The sequence below is a fragment of the Peromyscus leucopus genome, chromosome 9 (genome assembly GCF_004664715.2).
Source record: "Peromyscus leucopus breed LL Stock chromosome 9, UCI_PerLeu_2.1, whole genome shotgun sequence".
NCBI classification, from domain to species: Eukaryota; Metazoa; Chordata; class Mammalia; order Rodentia; family Cricetidae; genus Peromyscus; species Peromyscus leucopus.
In genome coordinates this window covers 107,310,923-107,334,619 of record NC_051070.1, presented here as the reverse complement: position 1 = coordinate 107,334,619, position 23,697 = coordinate 107,310,923, and the positions used below count along the sequence as shown (strand labels likewise).

Below are 23,697 nucleotides of genomic sequence, written 5' to 3'. Positions count from 1 at the left end.
CTGTACTAATGTATAGTCCCACTGATAGTATGCCAAGTGGGTTCTTCCTACTTACATTAGTGTCTGTTGTGCCTGCCAAGCTGACAGGTGAGAAATTATATTGTATACTGAAATGGAGTTAGTTTTTAAATTTGTTAAAATCATGTATATTTTGATACTATTTTCCCTCTTCCACCTCCCCCCCATTATCCCCACTTCTCTACCCTCCCAACTTCATGTTCTTTTTCTCTCTCTCAAAAAATAAAACCAAGAAAAACAACAGAAAATAAGAAACAAAAACCAAAAGTCAAAGTAGACAAACTAACAACAACAACAGCTCAGTGAGACCAAACAATAACAAGACATAACAAAAGTGCACAAAAAACCCTGGGGTCAGCTGTGTGCTCAGCAGCTACTCCTGGGCATGGGGCCTGTCTGGAGTGTGACTTGTGTCCCAGGGACTCTCTGTTGAGGAAAGCGGAGTTCCCCTTCCTAGCAGGTGTGGCTGCAGATAGCTTCTTGGTTGGGGTGGGACTTGTGTCTGCTTCCCTTCTTAGAGCTGGGGTTTGTCTGGTTTTCACCCATGCAGACCCTGTGCATGCTGTCAGTTTGAGTTCATATGGGTCAGGCCTGTTGTGTCCAGAGACACCGTTTTCCCGGAGTTATCCACCACCTCTGAGCCAGTCAATCCTCTTCTTCCACGTAGCTCTCTGAGCCTTGAGGGTAGAGATTTGATGAAGACATCTGGAATGGAGTTATCTTTGAGATTCTGATATGTTCCATTTACTGGATGGGTGTTCCGTTTTGAAGTTTCTGTTGTTCTTCCCATAGAAGTTCTCTCTTACTGATGCTGCTGGCCGTGCCACTCTAACATAAAGCATTCGTGCCACTGCCCAGTGAAAATGCTGACTGGTAAGACAGCAGCTGGGTCGTTTCACCTGTCTTAGAACACTGTGGGTATCACTCAGGATTGGGCCGCTGACTTTCTCAGTCGCTGTCCATGTGTCTGTTGTTGCTGTTACTGTATTTATTTTGGTTAGCTTTTCTTGTTTATCATAATTTGTGCTCTTTAAAGAAATTAATACTTAGAAACTTGAATTTATTTAATTGGAAGGTTATTGATGTTTTGAGAAATCGTGCATTTAACATATTTAAGAAATTGTATACTGATAATTCTATATAACCAAAAGGCTCATCAGTGTTTTTCTTTTCCTTTTAGAAACTTTGTAGAGGATGCCTCATGACGAAATCCCCAACTCACCTCAACCTCAGGAGCAAGACTGTTCACTAAGTCAGCATGCCAGTGCTAATGAAGACATGCTGGTTGGGCAGGAGAGTGGAGGGGACTCAGAGGCTGGGGAGTGCCTCCCTGCTTCCTGTGAGTACGGGCCATCCACATCGGCTGAAGCTTGTGTGTTGGCAGCCACAAGGCGAGGGCCAGCCCTGCTGCACATTGACCGGCATCAGATCCCCTCGGTGGAGCCCAGTGCTCAGGCCCTGGAGCTGCAGGGCCTGGGTGTGGATGTCTATGACCAGGCCGTCCTGGAGCAGGGTGTGCTTCAGCAGGTGGACAGTGCCATGCACGAGGCCAGCCGTGGGGCCCAGTTCGCGGATGCCGAGAAGGATTATCAGTCAGTCCTGGATGACCTCATGTGAGTGGGGGCCTTGTTTTGTCAGAGTTGAGTTGAAACATGACAGGGAAATTCAGGGAATAGAAAGCTGAGATTTGGGAAACAGTGGGTTAGGATAGCCCTCCATTTGCATTTTGAGCTCCTGTTCCTTCAGGAACAAAATTGCTTAGAGGTAGGTGCTCAGAACAGCTCCTAAAGTCCTGTCCTTGCCGAGGGTCTGGGAGAGAAAGGCTGTCCTAAAGCACATGCTGAGTGCTCTTAGGAGATATCCATGGGATATCTGAGATACGTGATATCTGATATGTGAGATACCGGAAGGGTGTCACCCATCATCACCTTTCTCTCTTCTGTAGGTTGTAGTTTGCTCTTCCCAAACTTAATGTTTATTCTTTTGGCAGTTTTTCAGATTTTCATTTATAAAAATATTGAGAATAAACTCCCTGCCCTTCATTTCCTTTGTCCTATTTTTGGCTCTAAAGAAAGATTCAGTTGGGTTGGGGATTTAGCTCAGTGGTAGAGCGCTTGCCTAGCAAGTGCAAGGCCCTGGGTTTGGTCCTCAGTTCTGAAAAAAATAAAAAAAATAAAAAAATAATAAATAAAAGAAAGATTCAGTCCTGTGGAGACTTCTTTTGTGTTGTAGAGGAGGAAGACATGGGTTCTGCTGAGCGCAGTACTCTGGTGGGGAAGGTGGTGGTCCAGCCTGCGGGAGAGGCCATGAGTTGGGAGGTGGTGAGTGTGGAGCTCACCTCTCCTCCTGGTGATGTCTAGGTAGGGTCAGACATAAGCAAGAGCAACTAAGGCAACCCCGGTGCATGGCTGGGGAGCGAGGCAGGTGAGTGAGCCTGGTGGTGGCTGCCCAGCTGGAAAGGCCGGGAATAGGTTTCAACAGATGCTTAAAGGGCACGTTTTCTCTTAACAGTTCCTTGTCTCTAATTGTTTGATTTGTTTTAGTTCAAGTGATTATTATTGTTATTGTTTAGTTTTGGCCCCCTGAGTAGCGCATCTTTTTGCTTAGTGTTTTGAAACCGTTAGTGTTCCCTGCAATGACCTACCTTCTGTGATTGATCTTAGAACTATGTCTGCTTTCTATAGAGGTGTCACAGGAGAATGCTATGGAGTTACTGCCTTAGATAGCTAGTAACTTGCATCGTTACCCTGAAATCTGTAAAGAATACAAACAGCAAATTATGAGATTGATTTTCTCCTTTAAAAATTAGAAGCAGTAATTTTGTAGCATTTTAGGAGCAACTAATTTTCAATTGTTTTTTTCTCTTTACACCATGAAGTTTATTGTTATGGTAGAAGAATTTCCAGTTCTGTGAAAGGAAAACATTTTCACAGATGAACGATTCACTTAAGGAAAATGATTAAGCACTTTCAGGACTTTGTCAAACTTTGGGAGGCTTCTGTGATGTGTATGAATTTCTTCATATATAAAGGAAACTTAGGCGGAGTTCTGTCCTTACCCCACTGTCTTGAATAAAGTAGACACTAAAAAAATGCTTGTAGAAGAAATGAGTCGTTTGCACACAGGCGTGAGAAGTGAAACACCCAGAGAAGAGAACAGCGTTAGTACTTACCTTATGCTTCTAATCTATTTGTAGCTGTGAAGAATGCATTCTGCTTTAGTTTTGTTTACATTTCAGATCATAAGAAGTAAAATAGATAGATTTCTATCATTTTCTCTACTTTATGCTATGAAAATGTTACCACGGGGGGAAAAAACAAGCAATTCTTCTTACTTTTCAGGTCGTGTACAACATCCCTGAGACAAATCAATAAAATTATAGAGCAACTTAGCCCTCAAGCTGCCACCAACAGAGATGTCAACAGGAAACTAGATTCTGTAAAACGTCAGAAGTATAACAAGGTGATGCTAATTGACGTACTAAGTACTGTATTTAAACAAAGTTACAGGTCAAGATCATTTTCCAGCTTAGGAAGTGATCTGGAGAGGACGTGTGTTATGTGAAACAATATTATAATAGAAAAACATTGTTTTAAAAGGTGTATTTTTATTTTAAGTGTATGAGTGCTTTACCAGCATCTATGTCTGTGCATCATGTGTGTGCTTGGTGCCTGCAGAAGCTAGAAGAGGACACTGGATCCCTTGTAACTCGAGTTATAGACAGTTGTGAGCCACCATATGGATGCTGGGAATTGAACCCAGGTCATCTGTAAGAGTAATAATTGCTCTTGACCGCTAAGCCACCTCTCTAGCCCCACAATAGAAACATTTGGGGTGCCTTTTTTTTTTTTTTTTTTGGTTTTTTTGAGACAGGGTTTCTCAGTGTAGTTTTGGTGCCTGTCCTGGATCTTGCTCTGCAGACCAGGCTGGCCTCGAACTCACAGAGATCCACCTGGCTCTGCCTCCTGAGTGCTGGGATTAAAGGCGTGCGCCACCGCTGCCTGGCTTGGGGTGCCTTTTATTCATGTGATCTGACAGCTCTGCTATATAGTATTTTTAATAACCCACACACACAGACACATATCCATGTATATATATACATATACATACATACACACACACACACACACACACACACACACACACACACACACACACACATATATATATATACATGTTTCCATCCATCCATATTTGTGAGTAGTTCTTTTGTGGTTTTGCATGCTTCCTCACTTCTGTGTTCTTTCCTGATCTTCCCTGTAACCATGTTACTTTACCATTCCAGCCTCTGACTGGGATGTGGCCTCTCACTCAGTCCCTTTGCTTTGTCTGGCCTTCGCTGCCCTGCTTAGGTCTTGCTTAGCCTCACAGGCTCCGTCTCTGCTTTGGGTGCAGTCAGCACAGCCACGTCGGGGCTGTCTTTAGAGGCAGAGAACTCAAGGGGAGGAAGATCTGTTACCTAGGATCCTGCTTTGCTCAGGCTGGAAACTTTGGAGAGTGGGATTTATCCACGACTTTGATGGGTGAAACCTTACCTTTTGGATTTGCACACCTCCCTCCGTGTGGAAAGGAGTGGCAGTAACTAGGAAGGACGGCATTGATGGTTCAGTTCCTGGGCTTGCGGCTGACTCATTGCAGCACATGAAGCACTTGTGCTTTTAAGTGCAGGTGAAGGCTGAGGGGAGACTCGGTTCTTGTGGCCCTCCTTTATTTTCCATGTCCTAGCCTGTTATTTCACCCAGACGTCAGAGCTGGCGGTTCAGTGCTGAGGAGTCTTCATAAGTCAAAAAGGGGGCATTTGGCTTCTTGGGGCTTGGGATTTTAAGGAGGGAAAGGATCAAAATTTAGGTGACTGGGTCATGGTGTGACCTAATTATATTTCCCCATCTTTCTTTAGCAAGACCTCGGTGTTTAGGATTTTCAGAGGGAAAGTGTTTTAAGTAGGATATTCTTGATGAGAGGAAGACTGAGAAAACAACAAATTGAACATCGTGGTAGCATACTGTTGTTTGTGTTCACCGTTGTTTCCCTTTGCCCCCCACTCCAATGCTAAAGATCAACCCAGGCCTTGTGTGCTAGGCAAGAGCTCTTTTCTCCATGAAGATAATCGAAGCACTTTGGTCTGGTTAATTGAGAGGCTTTAGGAAGGCCACACATCTGAGTTCTGAAATGCCAAGGGAGACAAAAAAGGAGTCTGAGGTACATGGAGGAAAAAGGCACAATGTCTTTAGAAGTTTTTGATGGGATAGGGTACTGTAAAGGATGCCATTCATGGGCACTTCTCAATGGGCATGACTTTTTAATGTTTAAGCTTTTGTATGTTTATTTCTTATCACTCTAGGCTGTTGCCTGCCATAGCCGTTTGGCTGCCAAGGTCAGAAACTGAGTTTAGTGATGTATCCAGAGTGTAAAGAGGGGGCCCAGAGAACAATTCCACCTTCCACATCAGGGCAGGTGATCTAAGTGCTTGGGCCCAAGGGTGAGGGCAGCCTGTGGGCATGGCTGGCTGCCTAGGAGCGCTCAAGCCAGTGTGCTGCAGGGCAGGGGATTGCTCAGATACGGCTCTCTGGTGGTTTACCTGTGGGCTTTCCATTTTTGTTTATTTTACTCTTGACTAAAGTTTTACAATTTTGTGGTACAATCCTTTGTATTTAACAATAAATCACTGCATTTTATGTCTTATATTTGGGGTTTACAATTTAAGGAACAACAGCTAAAGAAGATAACTGCAAAACAGAAACGTCTCCAGGCCATCCTTGGAGGGGCCGGGGTCCAAGTAGAACTGGATCAAGCCAGCCTGGAGGAGGAAGACACAGGTGAGGATGCTGGGGACAGCTTGCCATGCTCTTAATTGATGCTTGGTGCCTGTATTCAGGGGAGGTGTTGTAGAACACATTGCTTTCCTTAGTGTCAGATGGGCCTGCGGAAATCTTGTCCTCCGACAGAACCAGAGCTCTTAAGTGACACAAGGATTTTAGAGACTGAAATAAAATGTTAACCCGGTTCTCTGAAAGTTACTGATGCACATTTAGTGTTAGGCTTAACAAATTGGAAATTTAAACATTCTTATTCATGTAACTTGATAAAGAGAACTAGCATCGTGATTAAGTCCATTTTGTAATCCCAGTCAGTCAGTCAGCCTCTGTAGATGTTCACACTGTCCAGCATCGTCAGTCAACCTCTGTAGATGCTCACACTGTCCATCATTGTCAGTCAGCCTCTGTAGATGCTCTCACTGTCCATCATTGTCAGTCAGCCTCTGTAGATGCTCACACTTTCCAGCATCATCAGTCAGCCTCTGTAGATGTTCACACTGTCCAGCATCGTCAGTCAGCCTCTGTAGATGCTCACACTGTCCATCATTGTCAGTCAGCCTCTGTAGATGCTCTCACTGTCCATCATCGTCAGTCAGCCTCTGTAGATGTTCACACTGTCCAGCATCGTCAGTCAACCTCTGTAGATGTTCACACTGTCCAGCATCGTCAGTCAGCCTCTGTAGATGCTCACACTGTCCAGTATCGTCAGTCAGCCTCTGTGGATGTTCATACTGTCCAGCACCATCACTCAGCTTTTGTAGATGTTCACACTTATCTTTAAGGAACATGGTGGACTTTCCAAGTATTCATTCTGTTATGGAAAGACTTTCAGGTTAGCCCATGGCCAGTATTCCTTTCAAGTACACTTCAGGGTGGTTGTGCTTTGGAAAAATCTCTTGGGAAAATGGATAAGCTCTGGAACTAATTTTTTGTTTCTGTATTTACACACTGTTGGCTGTTGCTTGGCCAGCACCTGCTTGAAATGTAAAGACAGAAGCTCCTTCGACTTTAGCTGATGAAGCAAACACTCTCTTTCAGCTCCTAGAATGTTTTCTTCATGTAGCCTGGAGGACTAGTGTGAAGAGTGTAGCAATGGACAACAGAAAAAATAAATGTGTTTTCCTCCCCCTACCCCCAAACAAGATCTCACTTGTAACTCAAGCCAGCCTCAAAATTGTGATCTTCCTGCATTATGTGTATGTCCTCACTCATGGCCTTAGATTTATTTTAAAGTTCAGTCTTGTGTGATTCATTAATCTTACATCGGTGCTTTCTGCCGCTTGGGCTCTGGCTTTCCCACTAGTAAAGGAAATCTATTTCTGTCTGTCTAAAGCCGGCTGGTCTTTAGTTCTGGTGATGCTTTAGTAAAGGTTGGTGCAGAGTTCATAGGTACCTCCCTAAGTCCTGCAGCCTCTTTTCACCTCTGCTGAGTCAGCCTCTTGACAGCAACTGGTACTGCCTGTGCCTTGAGAGAGCCTCAGATGCTCTCTGCCTCCTCGCTTCTTTTCTGCCCTCTGATTAGTTCTGGTTAGTTTATTTTGGTTAGTTTATCCAGCAGTATCTCAAATGCTGATATTGCTTATGACTTGTTTAGTGTTCCTGTTCTGTTTTCTCTCCCTGAGTATCTCATCCCATGGATCTGGTGTGTTACAAATCTGTAGCCCCCTTTTTTCTGAACTCTTGGTTTACAGGATACTTTCCCATCTGACCACTAGCCGTCACTGCAGACTGGTTCTTCTCTTTGTCCTTTGCCCTTGTCCTGTCTGTAAGGCCATCGAGCTGAATGCCAGTGTGGCCAGGCTTTGGGAACCCAGCTCTGTATTGCTGAGTGTGGACCTCTCTCAGCCCTTCAGGGGTCAGGGAAGTACGCTGCCCACATGCTTCCCTGAGGCCTTTCCTTGTAGTGGCTCTGAGGTTAAGAAGCCCTTTTCCTGGGTGTAGGTGGTGTGAAGAGAGACTACAAGCACAGTGAGGCCTGGCTTTGCCAGTGTGACCTGGAGGGTAGCAGGCATGCTGCCCTCTGTTCAGCAGCGTACTGGGTACTGTAGGGATAGAAGAAGAGAAGCTGGAAGAGTAAAGGCGGGAAAGAGTCCATCGTTATTCATAGCCGTGTGACGGTTCATATAGAAAATGCAAACGATTGATGTGGAATCATCCCCTGACTTTTAGTAATAGCATTGGATACATATACATAAAAGTTAGTCATTTTTGTATGCCAGGAAAAATAAAAGTTAAAATTTAATAAAGGTGCCAGTTGTAATCTAAATACCTAGAAATAAATCTTAGTAAAAAAGGTAGTTCTACAGTGTCTTATACATTTAAAACCTGCAAAATGTTATTGACAAAGGAAAACCTAAGTAAATGAGAAGATATACTGTAGTTGATACAGTATTATAAAGATGTTATTTCTCGCCAGTTGTGCAGCTGTAAGTTTCTCCAGTCCTACCTGGTTCCGTGGTCACATGTTTCTACGGTCCCGCCCTGGCTCTGCGGTCCCACAGCCACTTATAAAATGATCACTTAGAGACTTACTGTTAATTGCGAATTATATGACCTATGGGTCAGGCTTCTTGCTAGCTCACTCTTATAACTTAACTCATTTCTGTTAATCTGTAAGTTGCCATGTGGCCATGGTGTTACTGGTCTGCTGGCATCTTGCTGTTCCTTGAGCAGCAGCTGGCATCTCCCCTTACTCTCCTTTCTCCTCTCACTATCTTGGATTTTCCTACCTGGCTCCATCCTGCCCTGCCATAGGCAGCCAATGCAGCCTTATTTCTTAACTAATGGGAGTAACACATATTCACAACATACAGAAAGACATCGGTGCTACCCCTCAGATATAAATCTGAGCCCCCCCCTTTTTTTTAATGGCAAATGGCATGTGTAAGACATGTAGGCTGGAGGTAAGGTCATTAACAAGCTGATACTAAAATCTGCCATCCCAGCTCTTGGGAGGCTGAATCAGAAGGATTGCTATGAATTTGAGACTAGCCTAGCCTACAGAGTAAGACCTGTAGTCTTACCCCTCCTTATTGAAGAAAAGAGAAAGAACACAATGCCAAGCTCTATTATAAAACTATAGTGATTAAGATGGTGTGGTGTTGGGCTCAAGGATACTCAAGCCAGTGGATGGAAGAGAAGACTCAGGAAACAGGCCCCCTATGTATAATCACTTGATTATGACAAAGATGGTAAGCAGTGTTATGATGAACAGTCTTTTGATCAATAATACTAATCTACATGAAAATAAAATGAATCTTGATCCGTTACATTGTGTATAAAAATATGTCTCAAGCAGATCATAGATCTGAATGTAATGATAAAAGGCTTTGAGAACATAGCACAGGGAAGACATTATCACGATCCTGGGGGTAGGGGAGGCAAAGACTGAAGCAAGAGCAAAAATGTGCACATGGAAGAAAATGGTTTGTTAAATGGACGCTAATGACAGCCAAGAGCTGCTTGTCGAGATGGTGTGTAGACTGGGAGAAGGAGCTGCAGAGGAGGTGGGGGAGGAATTTGTAGGACATGCAAAGGACTTGAATTATAATGCATTAAAAAAAAAAAAACAAAAAACACAAGCCCAGAAAAAAGGGTTAAAGACAGAGACTAAGAACAGTGGATCCAGGATTTTGTCCACAAAAGTAGTACCTGAGGTCAGTGAATCTGAAAGGCCTTCTCTTTTCAGTGGGAATCAGTAAAATGATGGAATGGCAAGAATGTGGACCAGTTGGAACTCTTCAACATTTTTGAAACTGAAGCTAGTGCCACTTTGCACATCTGTTCAGCAGTGTCTACTAAAGCTTAACATACTAAAGAATCAGATGCACATTATTATCAAAGGATGTCTACCAGAGTATTCATGGCAGCCTTGTTCTAAAATCTAGCAGCCCAAACCTGGAGACCACCCAAACTACATTAATAGTAGAAAGAGAAAATTGCAGTACAATCACAGAATAGTAGCAACACTAATTGAATAAAGTTCAGCTCAGTTTAGCAAATCAGTATGGATCTCACATGCAGAATGCCAGGCATAGCAGGCAGACATGAATGCAGCCAGGCATGAGTCATCCTTAGAGTCAGGCCTGCCACTATCTTGGGAGGCTGGAAGCTGAGCATTAGCTTGGAGGGTGTTCCAGGAATACTAGTAATTTCTATTACTTGATCTGGATGCTGATACATAATTGCAGATCGTGTTTTTGTGTGGATGTTCACAGAGCTGCTGGCTTGTGTACTCTGATGTATATTTTATTTCAGTGCAGGGGTAGTGAAAAACTGACTGGTGACATTGGCCTGGTAGGTCTTTCATTTTCTGATTACATGATAAAGTGTCTTGCTGGAGGTCAGCTTCAGTTAGTGAGAGGGATGTTTCTGGGTGACTGTACTTGGCATGTCTTCATGTTTAGTTCATCTTTTTATGTATTCACATCACATGTCTAGCATGGTATCATCCAGTATATCTGTGTGTGTGTGTGTGTGTGTGTGTGTGTGTGTGTGTGTGTGTGTGTGTGTGTGGTGTGTGGTGTGTGTGTCTGTGGTGTGTGTGTGTGGTATGCATGTGTGTGTGTGTGTGAGTGTGGTATGTGTGTGGTGTGTGTGTGTGGTGTGTGGTGTGTGTGTGTGTGGTGTGTGCTTGTGTGTGTGTGTGTGTGTGTGTGCGTGTAGACCAGAGAGGACATCAGGACTTTACCCTGCCGTTCTCTGTCTTATTTCTTGAGACAGAGTTTCACATGAGCCTGGGCCTTGCTGTCCCAGCTAGCCTAGCTAGGCAGTGAGCCTGCAGGATCCACTCGCCTCTGCCCCTGTTGCTGGGGTTACGGCACTTTGTGGCCATGCCTGGCTTTCCACGGGTACTGAGGAGTTAAACTTCCATGGTCATGTTTTCACAGCAGGCCATCTCCCCAGCTCTCGGATGGCCCTTTCTGCAGTGAGGGGATCTCTTTTGTTGGTCAGTGTGCTGGCCATTGGTCACATCTAGCTGTTGATCACTCACCGTATTGGAGCTGTGGGATTCAGTTTTCCCCTATCTGAACTGACCAGGCATGGGCCACCTGTGTCCTGTGGGCCACATGTGTCCTGGGAAAGCTATGGATGGCACATCTATAGATGGCAGTGCCTTGTGGTAACGTCAGAGGGTCAGACAGCGTGATCTAAGTGACGGGTAGTGACATGCAGGCTGTGCAGATTAAGTACTTCATGTCTGTGTTAGCTAGGCATGCTGAACTCCGTGAACGGAGGTCATCTGTTGGGCAAAGCCATGAAACGGAAACATGGGGGATCGTTCCTCATGGACTGCTTCTTAACTGATGAGAAAACAGCTAAGTTTGTCTATTTATAACCAGTAGTGTGTAGATAAGCCTGCCTTTGACAGGGAACAGGACTCTGGCACATTTTTACTCAAATTCAAAGGTAGACAAAAGAACTAGTGTATAGTAAGGTAAATATTTAGTGTATTTATGAGGCGTTGTGATTTTTCAGTGATACATATCGTGTAGTGTGTAAGTTAGGTTAATCATGGCTGTCTTCTCAAACATCATCGTTTTTATGGTGAAACATGTAAACCCTATTCCAGCTGTTGACACACAGGGGTTCTGTCTCTGCACGCCTCCTGCTGTGGAGGGGCGCCACAGACTTCTGCTGCTGTTTAACTGGGCGTTAGTCCCGTGCATCAGCCTTCCCTGTCCTCCCAGTGTTCTTCTCAGCTCTTGATGGTCACATCGTACTCTCAACTTCCGTGAGATGAGCTCTTCTAGATGTCCACACGAGGGAGAGCACACAGTACCTGTCTTTCTGTGTCTGCCTTGTTTCAGTTCGGTCTCCAGTCTGTGTGGTCACGGGTATAATAATTTCATCTTTTAAAAAATGGCTGCAGTGTTCCGTGGTAACGTGTACCACAGTTACATAGTGTCATATTTTGTTATTGTTACAAGTTACTGAGAAAATACATTTTTAAACAGGAATATATTATATAAATGCCATAATAAACTTTGCTCTGCCTCAGTCCACCGATTATTTTGTGAGTTGTTGGAAGTTCTTACTGTCTGTGAATGAGTGGTTGTTTCCGGTGCGCTGTCTCAGAGTTTACGGAGTCTTCCTTGTTTCCTTTTCAGAGGCAGGGCCATCATGTCTTGGCAGTATGCTCATGCCTGCCCAGGAGGCCGCCTGGGAAGAGCTGATCCGCACTGGCCAGATGACACCATTTGGTACCCCAGCCCCTCAGAAACCGGAGAAAAAGCCTAGAAAGATAATGCTCAATGAAGTATCAGGCTTTGAAAAATATTTGGCAGACCAGGCACAACTGTCTTTTGAAAGGAAGAAACGAACTGCTAACAAAAAAGCAGCTAGAAAGGCTGTGGTCATAGCTGAGTCAAGCGCAGGACCCAATGAGACCAAACCGGACCAGAGCCGCCAAGTCCTCTCCCAAGCAGATAAGCGCTTGAAGAAGAATATCAGGAAGCTCCAGAAGAGGGCGCTGCAGTTCCAAGGGAAAGTGGGATTGCCATGGGGAAAGAAAGGTCTGGAGCCTGCTGTGAGGCCAGAGGCTGAGGGAGACACCGAGGGGGAGGAGTCTGGGTCCTTTCCCACCGATGGGGAAGAGGAAGAAGAGCAAGAGGAGGAGGAAGCGGTGGCCAACCTGTCTTCTGATGACATCAGCTATGAACTGAAGCCTCTGCGGAAGGGCCGGAAATACCAGAAGAAAGTCCCAGTGCATGAGGTTGATGATGACTTTTTCCCAAGTTCTGGGGAAGAAGATGAAGCTATGGAAGGAAGAGGAGGAGGTCGCAAGGTAGCGAGGTGCCGAGATGATGGCGATGAAGACTATTATAAGCAGCGGTTAAGGTCAGTGTGCAGGGGCTTGTGCCACTTACTGGCTGTTAGGAGGCAGCCCTTTGAAGACCTTAGCATTCCAGATCTACATTGCACTAGACACCCACATGTGCAGAAGCTGGACTTGCTGCCGTAGCCCACAGGAACCCGGACAGGACTCCTTAGTGGAGCTGGCCCCACACACTTCAGAGTCTTATTTCTAATTCAGAGGCAAGTCTGGGTTGAGGAGCCGAGGGGAAGGCTGGGCAAGAGCTGAGAGGACTGATGTGAGCTGCGTTGACTTTGCTCAGAGGGGTCATTCTGCAGCAAGTGCCAGGAGAGGAAAAGGTGGTGCCTTTGGTTTTTTCCCTTACGAGGTAGGATACTCATTTTAGAGAAATTTCCTTTGGAAAAAGTTGAAGCTTGTGCCCTGGCATACAAGCAACTATACTCTCTCAAATTTCCCCTTGTTGATTTTGAGAAAATAGTTGTCTACAGAATGATAGACCATAATGCTGAAGATAGATTGTGTGCATGGCACACATTCCCCCTCGCTGCCACTGGGCATTGCTGAGACTGAGTTGGCTTTTGTCTTCAGGACTTTGTCAGCACTTGGTGTGAGAGAAGAGGAGGTGAGTGTCTACATGGAGTCACAGTCGCTATTTCTGGGTAGTTTCTGTGAGCCAGGAAAAGCGCTCCACACACAGGCACAAGGTTTCTAAGTGAGCTCTGTAGGAGGTCTGCAGAGGTCAGGGGGGAAAAGGACCACAATACTTTTAAAATACTTACTATTGAGGTGGCTTTAGCCAGTCAACAGTGCTTTTATTTCCAACGAGAGGAGACCTGATTGACAGTATTTCCAGTAGCTTTCCATTGGCCGTCCTGGGTGGAAGTTCCTACTGATTTTCTTTAGTTCAGAAATGCTGTTAACTCTAGTCCAAGCTCCACATACATTGCATAACCTTTTCAGAGTTTCCTTTTTTCTTCAAGACAGGGTTTCTCTGTGTAACAGCCCTGCCTGTCCTGGAACTTACTTTGTAGACCAGGCTGGCCTCTAGCTCAGAGATTGACCTGCCTCTGCCTTCCCATTGCTGGGATTAAAGGCGTGCGCCACCATGCCCAAGTTTCTTAACGATAACTTAGGCCCAGGGACACTGCCCTCCTAGTAGCTCCTGTGTGGTAGTACATTGATGGGGAGGGGCTTATGTTTGTCTTTTCCCACTGTGACATTAGTTATTGTTCACACCTAATAGCTGTAATGTTTGAGAAATACTGCTCAATACTTTTAAACAGTGAATAGTATCAGTCTTTACTGTAGAAAATTAATAAAAGTGTTAATCATAACATATTGATTATAAATGGAGCAATATATAGTCTTCTCATTAAACTGGGTCAATATTAAATATATTTTAAACATAGCAATTTATTTTGATTGAATTTTAAATATGGATATAGTTTAATTTCATGGCAATAAGTTTTTCTTAATAATGTTAAGATTGTAAAACAATTTATTATTTCCAAAGCCATATCATAATCCATTTTTTTGCTAAGTTACAGTAAAATCTCAGATGAATTTCAGAAATATCAATAACTCTTAATTGCCACCAAAATACGATAGCTCTTAAAATTTTATAGCTAGTTATTAAGGCTGTTAAGCTGCAGATATACACATTGAAATGTGTATATTACATCTCCTTTGGTACTCTTTTGATTGGGGGATGTTAAAAGAAAATAAAATGCTAAGTATTGAGAAGCATATTAATGTTTGAAATTTGCCAGTCACTGAATTCTGTTATGTGTTGCTGATTTGGCTACTGTTGGAATCGTAGTGTAAATATCTGATATGCAGAATATCTGATACGTGCCCCCTGTGAAGGGTGGTTGGACCCCCAGGGGTTGCTGACCACAGGTTGAGAGCTGCTGCTTTAGTCAGCTGCTCTGTAGGAATCTGTCGGCCGTTTCTGCACAGTCACCTCCTCCAGATTAGACAACGGTCACAGTCCTCCTCCTTTCTCAGATTAGGCCCAGGCTCTCAGCTCAGTCTTACATGTTCTGAGATGTGTGTAAATCTCAGTCTTAGATTTGTAAACTGTGTCTCCCTCCGCTGTCCCCTTCCTTTTGTTTCTCATTCCTTCATGCACTGAGATCCTCAGGTGGGACCCAGGAGCTGCTGTAGATCAAATCTCTGAGTATTCCTACGCAGGAGCTTCAAAGTCGGTGTTTGTGGGCCCTTCCTCTTGCTGGATGTGTGCAGGTATCCATTAGCATTGTCTTTCTTCACATAGTGCTGGTGCTTCAGGGAGTTCCAAGCTAACTAGACTTTCTGGAGCTGATACACAGTCCACACTTTATTGTGTCCTCGCAAGACGCAGATCCTTCCGCTTGTCCAGTCAAGGCCGGAGGCTAGCACCAGATGGTAACCTCTCCCAGCACAGTGGCCAGGTCAGCTGTACCTGTGCCTGGCACTTGCTACCTAGGTGCTGTGTGCTCATTTCCCAGTTGTGATGTGAGGTTAGCTCCGTTGCTTGGTCTTTGCTTCCACATTCGAGTGTATGTCTGCATCCTGGGACTGGCTTCTTGAGTTCTGGCAAAGAGACCATAGGCTGTGTGTCAGTGGACATTAACCGATACAGAACCTAAGTACGGAGGGGGCAATGGACACAGATCAGGGATGGAGGAAGTGCAGTGCAGTGCAGGGCCTTGTCTGTGCACTAGCTCAAACATGTTGGCATGGTCCTTGTGGGATGTGTAACATTCGCCTCCGAGTCTCACATGTGTCACTGGAAAGGAAGTACTTCATGCCAGCGACAATAAGGAGGTGCAGCCCAACACTGCTCCCCTCAGATTATGCTAGAGGAAAGCATTTGAGGACAAGTCAGTGAAACAAAGTTAGCATGTTTAGAGTGAAGATGAGGGATGGTACACATTTCAGCATGACAGAGAGAGATGGTTATCAAGGGCATGTCTACCCGAGACAATAGAGAGGAGCACTTAGGGGTCTCTATAGTTTTTATGCATGTAATTTTGTGGCTTTCTAAATTACGTTGTTCAAAAGATATAATTCATAAGGGTTAAAGATTAAATAGGTGTTTTTTTTTTTTTTTTTTGGTTTTTCGAGACAGGGTTTCTCTGTGTAGCTTTGCGCCTTTCCTGGATCTCGCTCTGTAGACCAGGCTGGCCTCGAACTCACAGAGATCCGCCTGCCTCTGCCTCCCGAGTGCTGGGATTAAAGGCGTGCGCCACCACCCGCAAAGATTAAATAGTTTAAAAAATAAGTAAAAATACATGAATTGGTTTACTTACTTATGGTAAAGAATTTCCATTTGTGAATGAAGTTGCACTCTAGTTTTATGAGGTGTGCCTTTTGTGTTTAAGGATGGGAGAGGAGTTAAACTTACAGACTTTCTGGCCTTGAGGAAGCTCAGCTTATTTGTTGTTTTACCACCCTGTTAGCATCTTTAGGAACCATAGAGTTTCCTCTGTAGGACTTTTTTTTTTCTTTCTTTCTTTTTTTACTTTTTTTATTAAGAATTTTTTTTATTCGTTTTACATTCCAATCAAAGATGCCCCTCTTCCCTCCTGCCCCTCCAGCCTCCCCCTCCCAACCCACTCCCCATTCCCTCCTACAGGAAGGTAAGAAGGTAAGGCCTCCCATGGGGAGGTCCATTTACTAGAGGCAGGTCCAAGCCCCTAGGGCTCTTGGTTCTGCCGGTGTTGTTGACCGAGAGGCCAGCCTGAGGGGCTTCTTTCCTGCCCCATGTCCTTGTAGTTTATTTCTTTTTGTCTCACTGTGTGCTCTGGAGGCCAGCGGTTCCTCAGGGTCTGATTTGTGTTGCCTTAGCGATGTGGGTGATGGTGGTGATCTGTGGAGAGGCCTGACATCCATGCTCTCCCATCAGAACAGAAACTCAGTCTCTTCTCCACCTGCCAGCTCCAGCTTCCGGGAGTGGTCTGTTTTCCAGCAGATCCAGGCCTTCTTGGCGGCTGGGGATGAATACCAGAGTCCCTCAGTGATGTCCATCCTGGCTCCACTGTGTGGGGAAGGGACATCAGTCAACAGCGTTCCCTCCAGCTCTTTGACCTTAAGATGGTAAAACAGAACTGTCCTGGCTCTGGCCTTCTCCCCAGCAGTAGTCAGCACTGCTCAGATAGGGCCAGGAGGCATGGATTTCCAGACTTTCTGTTGTCGGTGAGAGTAGGGGTAGCATTTGTCGGTTAGCTTTAATTCATACCCAGAAGCCCTTGCTTCTGGTTCTGTCCAGCTGTGACTTAAGTTGCCCAGTGAACTGCCTGCACATCCTTAGTAAGGAGCAGGCGCTGCAGCAGGGCTTAGCAGCACAGACTGGTTTTGCACAGCCTCTGGGAACTCTGCTCTCAGCGATGACTGGACAGGTTAGGCATGGAAATTCCCCCCAAAGCTTGTCCAGGTGTGCTGTGGCACTGGCCGAGTTGGAAACTGCTAAGTTGTGTATGTTGGTTGCTGTTTCCCTCCTGAGACCATAGCTTTTGGCCTGTTTGGTTTTCCTAAAATCTTTCCTAGTGTGCCTTGGTAACTGTGCTTATGTAAGAGAAGGCCTGGGTAGAGGAGAGTCTCCGCCTCTGAGGCCATTGGAAAACGTTGGTAAGGACCTCGGGGTCTGAGGTGCAGTGCTCTCTGCATTCAACTCTAAAGCAATATGGCATTGCTTTGGAGGTAGCCCTCCTCCAGGCCTCGCCTCCAGTCAGTTAAACCCCAGAGAGGCCAGAAACACTGTTTCAAGTGATGGGCTCCTCAGACCATCTGGCACACGGGGCTGAGTGCTAGGGCTGCAGCCTGAAACTGGTTCCGGTTCATTCTGCTGCTGTGCTTACAGGCTTCCCTCTTCCTCCACTTGTTTTTAATTGTAAACATATAGCAGTATTAAGATGGGAGAAACCTGTACATATTTTCCTTCATTGTTCCAGTCTTTGAGCTTGTACATACCTGTTTTTGCCTTGTTATAGTTATAGTGGCCCTCACAAATATGTTATAGTCAACTTGCCCATGGTCTACCACTAAGCTGAGGCCGGAAGCTGGGAGATGTTGGAAATGTTTCCTTTTGTGGGGTTGGTGCAAAGTACAGTGTCCACATGTGACCACAAGGTGGTGCCAAGAAGCAGCGCATAGCTGCCTCTTTGATGGCCACGAAAGCAAACAGGAAACAAGAGCAACAGAGGCAGTTTATTTCGGAGTAAATATGAGAGACGGTGGCCCAGAAACAGATTTAACTCACTTTAGTGCATTTTTTGAATTTTAAATTTTTATCTTCTTGTGCCCTATTTTTTACTTTATTTTATGTGAATAAACTGGAGTTGCAATGGCTGATAAAGGCTCAATTCCTTGTGTAAATGTTACAAAATGTCTTCTAGTTGTCTCAGGCTTTATCATCTGGGAAGCTAATGCCCCCTACTCCCCTTCACTGCGGACTGGGTGAGTTGGATCCTAGTATGGAGATTTGACATGCACATGGACATCTCGTGCTGCCAAGGATCAGTTCCTGAAAGGGTTCAAGCAAGCTATGAACTTTGAGGAGTCCTCTCTGGTTTTCAAAAGGATAGCATCTGATGCGATAAGAATAGTCCGGGGGCAGGAGGATCAACTTTCTTTTCTCTTTAAAACCTAGATTCCTACAAAGAAAGTTAAACAAACAAACAAAACAAAAACCAGCTTATTTCCTTGACAAAAAATTGAGCTCCTGGAAACACACAAAGAACAATCTTCAAATTGTTATATTTAGGTTTCTAGAACCAATGGAGATTAAACTTTAATCTTAGATTTCCAGAAATCAAATTTACTTGCACCTTTCTGCAAGTAAAACAACTGGATTTTGCTTAAGTATGTACAGTCTAAAACTGCTGAATGTCCCCCACATCCAAGCAAGATCCAACTGAGGAACAAATAGAGACAAATCAATGCAAGCTGGATGTTGGCAAAAAGGAAGAAAGGATCCACAGCACGAAGGCTGGGAGAACAGGCTTCTGAGAGCACTGTCTTTAGCAGGAGCTGGACCCCAGACAGAGTGGAGCTGACTGCCCCTCATCCCTTCACACCGCCCCCTAGTGAAGAGAAAACCCATCTAGGAGACAAAGCTGAGAGTCCTCTGGAGCAGACCCAGATGTGCTGGATTTCTCACGGCCTTCCCTTCCCAGGGCTCCCAGGGCTGCTGAGGTGGAGTGCCGCTACTTGGACTGTTCTTATCGCATCAGATGCTATCCTTTTGAAAACCAGAGAGGACTCCTCAAAGTTCATAGCTTGCTCGAACCCTTTCAGGAACTGATCCTTGGCAGCACGAGATGTCCATGTGCATGTCAAATCTCCATACTAGGATCCAACTCACCCAGTCCACAGTGAAGGGGAGTAAGGGGCATTAGCTTCCCAGATGATAAAGCCTGAGACAACTAGAGCATGCTGGCTTTGAAATGACAAAACCGAGACACAGATGAAGACTAATTCTGCTTTCTGCTCTGTGCACACCTTTCATTCTCGGCTCAGGGCGTAATTGTCTGCATCAGTCTTAATTTACCCCGTGAGGTCTGGACTCCTAACTGAGGGCATTTCGTCTGCCCAGATGTACCAATTAAGTCTACCCAGATAGACTGTAAAAAGGGAGATAAGAAAAGTGAAACACCGAGTCCCTCGGTTTCACAAATGAGGCTAATCTGCAAGGGAGTCTTAGCTATCTGAAACAGAAAAGCCATCGCAGCACACAAATGCAAACTATATTAAATACCCAGCTCGGTGTCTGGCTATACCTTCAAAAATCAGACTGTCCCCATTGTGCTGCTGTTGTAGAATTTCCTTCATGGAAATTGCAGTGAGTAGAGAATTGTCTTGGGTTTGAAATTTCACAGTATTAACGGTGATTTGACTGTGTGGTATGTGTTCTTTCCCCACTTCCAGGCTGAAATTGTCCTGGGCCCAGGGATCCTTGCAGCTGCCTCAGGGCAGTGGGGCCGTGGAGTGTGGGCGGGGCCTGCTCCTGTTCTGACTGTACAGCCCCAGCTCTTCCTGTTTGCCAGTTCCCGGTAATAGGCATACTTTGTCCTGTTAGTGGGTTGGTGTGGGCAGTTGTGTCCATCGATTTGTCTGGTGTTAAGTGTGTCTCATGGGATGGTTCGGCTCAGATCATCTGTAGTCAGAACTGCCAGGCAGCTTGTCTGTTAGGTTGAAGGGTCTGTAGTGTCAAGTGACAGTGGCCTGTGACTTTGCCTGTGTATTCATAAGTGGGTGGAGTCCTGCTCCTGTACAGAAGCAGTCTGTAGCATTGCTGAGCTTTTCGTTTTTTGGGTTTTTTTTTCGAGACAGGGTTTCTCTGTGTAGTTTTGGTGCCTGTCCTGGGTCTTGCTCTGTAGACCAGGCTGGCCTTGAACTTACAGAAATCCACCTGGCTCTGCCTCCTGAGTGCTGGGATTAAAGGCATGCACCACCACCACCTGGAACTGATTTTTTTTTTTTATAATAAACTTTATTATAAAATTTTATAAAAAAATCACACAGTGATTAACTAGGCCCAAAGTCTGTACAGCTAACTGTACAGAAGGTCATTGAGCACTGCTTACCTTTAGACAGACATTGAAGATATGAGCATTGGTTTACCCTCCTTACAGAGGTCGTCAGTGACCCTTGTCTGGGAGTTTGGAACCCATTCAGAGCGCTGTAATGAAATAGAGAAATATTTTTAAAAATATGTAAATATATAAAATGTATGTGTAATCTCAAAATTTGTCCAGGAGGCTGGGGAGATGGGTAAAGTTCTTATACAGGCCTGATGACCTGAGTTTAGTTCCCTGAAGCCCAAAGCTGCATGTGATGCTGTACATCTGGGATCTAGTGCTCCTCACTGAAATAGGAGGTAGAGACAGAATTTGCTGGGAGCTCACAGGCTGGCCAGCCTGGGGTACCTTCCCGTACAGTGGTGGGAACCACAAGCAAGTCCTCAACATGGTGGACAGAGAAACCAACTCCTGAAAGTTGTCTGTACTCCCCCAAGGGAAAAAAACAAAACAAAAACAAACTACCAACAGAAAACTTGTCCGAGGCTGGCCAGCTGCCACATCCGAGTTGGAAGTCATAGGTCATGAAGTCAGTGTGTCAGGCTCAACTGGTAGCCGTGAGATTGGGTTTCACCTGTAAAACAGGGATCCGAGCAGTGCCCTGCCCACGGGAGAAAGACGACAGCAGGAGACAAGACTGAAGTAGGGAATGTAGCTGTTGCCTGTGGAAGTCTTGTGCCGCAAACCGACACTGAGGGCAAGATTCTGTCCAACTAGGAGACCTTGAAAAGGTGTTCTGAGAGAACAGTGACGACATTACAGACACTGGGCATTTGAGGCGACCTTTCTCAAACACTGTGCATTTGAGGTGACCATTCTCTTCCCAAAGATTTATTTATTATGTAATGCCTGCAGGCCAGAAGAGGGCACCAGACCTCATTAGAGATGGTTGTGAGCCACCATGTGGTTGCTGGGAATTGAACTCAGGACCTTTGGAAGAGTAGCCAGTGCTCTTAACCTCTGAGCCATCTCTCCAGCACAGGTGACCGTTCTCAAACACTGTGCATTTGAGGTGACCATTCTCAAACACTGCACATTTGAGCTTGAGACAGGCTCAGGTAGACCAGAATGGCCCTAAACTATGTATTTGAGGCTGCCTTGAACTCCTGATTATTCCTACTCTAACTCCTAAGTGCTGGGACTAGGGATCTGTACTGTGATCCCAGCTGCAATGGATGTTTTGATATTTATTTGTTGTTCATGTTTAAACTGCAGTTAACTAAAGTTTCTTTATTTTACTGTTTGTTTTTAAATTAAAAGCAAGCTGGAGAGATGGCTTAGCAGAAGAGCAGAGCTGCTCCTCCAGAGGACTGGATTCAGTTCCCAGAAGAACACCCTTCTGTTGCTCTGTGGGCATGAGGCCTGCAAGTGGTGCACAGACAGATACTGTAGGCAAAATACCCAGACACATAAAATAAAATAAAGGTAAATAAGTAAATAAAGGCCTAAAAAATTAAAAACTTTAAAAAAAGATTTGTTTTGTTTGGCCAAATAAATGAATGTGTACCACATATGTGCCTGATGCCCATGGAGTTCAGAAGAAGGCTCCATCCCCTGGAGCTGGAGTTACAGATGATTGTGATCTACCATGTAGGTGCTGGGAACTGAACCCAGATCTCGTGCAAGAGCAAGAAGTGCTCTTAACTGCTGAGACATCTCTCTAGCCCTTGAGTTTATATCTTTTGTAAAGATTACAGAGTAGAATTATCAGATAACTACTATGTATGTGGTTTCCTTGATATTTTATACAGATCCTATCTCATTTAGTCTTTGTAACAGACCACTGTTTGGCTCATTGGTCAAGGATAAGATGCAGCAGTGGGGAATGATATTTTGTGGAATGCAGGCCTCTCCTTCCCAGTTAAAGGCCTCTAAAACAGCTTGCTGTCTGTGTCTGGTTTTCTCTTCTCAGAGCTCATCTCAGTGGGTTCTACTCTAGTGGCCACCACTGGAGTCTGACGGGGTTACAGGAAGTAGGACCACCCCAAGAGAATACAATACCCACACTGTTCGCGTTGCTGCAGCAGTACCTGTTACAAGAACAGCATAAAGGAAAACATGAGGATGAGTTCATCAGAAGCATCATTCCCTTCCTGCTCATATAAATATAGGTTAGAGCTAGCAACTCGATTCCTATCCCAAGAATTCTTTTCAAAGTAGAGGAATATTTTACCTATCCTTTTCAGGTGACAAACTTGGAACCAAAATTGTGTTCCCTGATTCTTCTACTGTCTGGGGTACAGAAACCAGTTATATTACCAAGTGGACCCATTGGAGATTCCGAAAATGGAGATCAGTTTTGAAAATCAGAAATTTTTAAGCCGGGTGGTGGTGGCGCACACCATTAATCCTAGCACTCAGGAGGCAGAGCCAGGTGAATCTCTGTGAGTTTGAGGCCAGCCTCCTCTACAGAGCGAGATCCATGACAGGCACCAAAAGTACACAGAGAAACCCTGTCTCAAAAAACAAAACAACAACAACAACAAAAAAAAAAAACAAAAGAAAAATTTGTTTTATGTATTTTGTTTTTAATCGTTGAAAGTAATGAGCTTCCCTTTACCTCTTTTTAAGTTATTAGTCTTCTAAGATTCTAAGTTAGGAATTTCTCTGACATTGTAGCTAGCTGCCCTCTTCCATGGAGCGTCTTAGTCCCAGACTGTAGTCATGCTTATCTAGTAGGCAAAGTAAGTATAATATAGGGCCTTAGAGTAAGGTGGGTAAGATTAAGAAAGTCTCTAAATGAGGTCGAACAGGAAGTTTCTAGAAACATTTCTGGATGGCCCACTTAGATAATTTTCAAATCAGGCTTCTCTGCCTCTGTCTTTCTTATCCTGAGCCCAATTCTGAGCGTTATTCACTGCTCAGCATTTATTGAGTGTCTGCTGTGAGCTCTAGGCCAGTCTCTGTCCTCTGATGGTTCCCACCTGAACTGGGAGGCAGAGCTGGGTTTCGCTCTATGCTGGATTTCACTCTGTGGGCACTGTGGATGAGACTCCTGGGGAGCCTAGGCTGTTGGTCGACAGGACGTCTAACTACTTGGTCAGGAAAAGCCTCCTCTAAGGGAAGGGAGCATGGTATCTGAAGGGTCTGCCAAGCATGAAGATGTGCGTGTTGGAGGCCAGAGGCTGGGCACCGGATGTTCAGTTGGAGAGACTGAGGCCACAGATAAGGCATGGCCGAATGTAGCCAGCTGTGTTTTCCACTTCCATAATTTGACTGTCCTTGGAATGCTAGGAATGCTAAAACAAACAAACAAACAGTAAATGGTGGCATTTAGCTTGCAGGGACCTTCTTAGGGTTCCATTGACAAAGCACCCGGTAGCTTCTTTGAGCCTTGGTGTAGTTCAGCCGGTTATTCTGGGTCCGGGTTGCTTCTCACAGACATTATTGCAGCATCAGCCCCAGGTCCCAGAGCCTGGGCCAGGGCTCATTCCTGCAGGCATGCAGGGAAGCCAAGGAGTGTTTTCTGTGCCTGCATCTGATG

The 23,697-nt window shown here is 45.0% G+C and overlaps 1 protein-coding gene across 1 annotated transcript in view; it reads left to right on the top strand.

The window, feature by feature from the left end:
- Positions 1–23,697, top strand: part of Ercc6 (ERCC excision repair 6, chromatin remodeling factor) — a 74,352-nt gene that overhangs the window by 4,187 nt on the left and 46,468 nt on the right. The window contains exons 2-5 of the mRNA XM_028878375.2: positions 1,199–1,631; positions 3,360–3,480; positions 5,723–5,834; positions 11,945–12,674. Of these exons, the coding sequence (XP_028734208.1) occupies positions 1,213–1,631; positions 3,360–3,480; positions 5,723–5,834; positions 11,945–12,674 (1,382 nt within the window). The 5' untranslated portion in view covers positions 1,199–1,212. The remainder of the gene's footprint in view (positions 1–1,198; positions 1,632–3,359; positions 3,481–5,722; positions 5,835–11,944; positions 12,675–23,697) is intronic.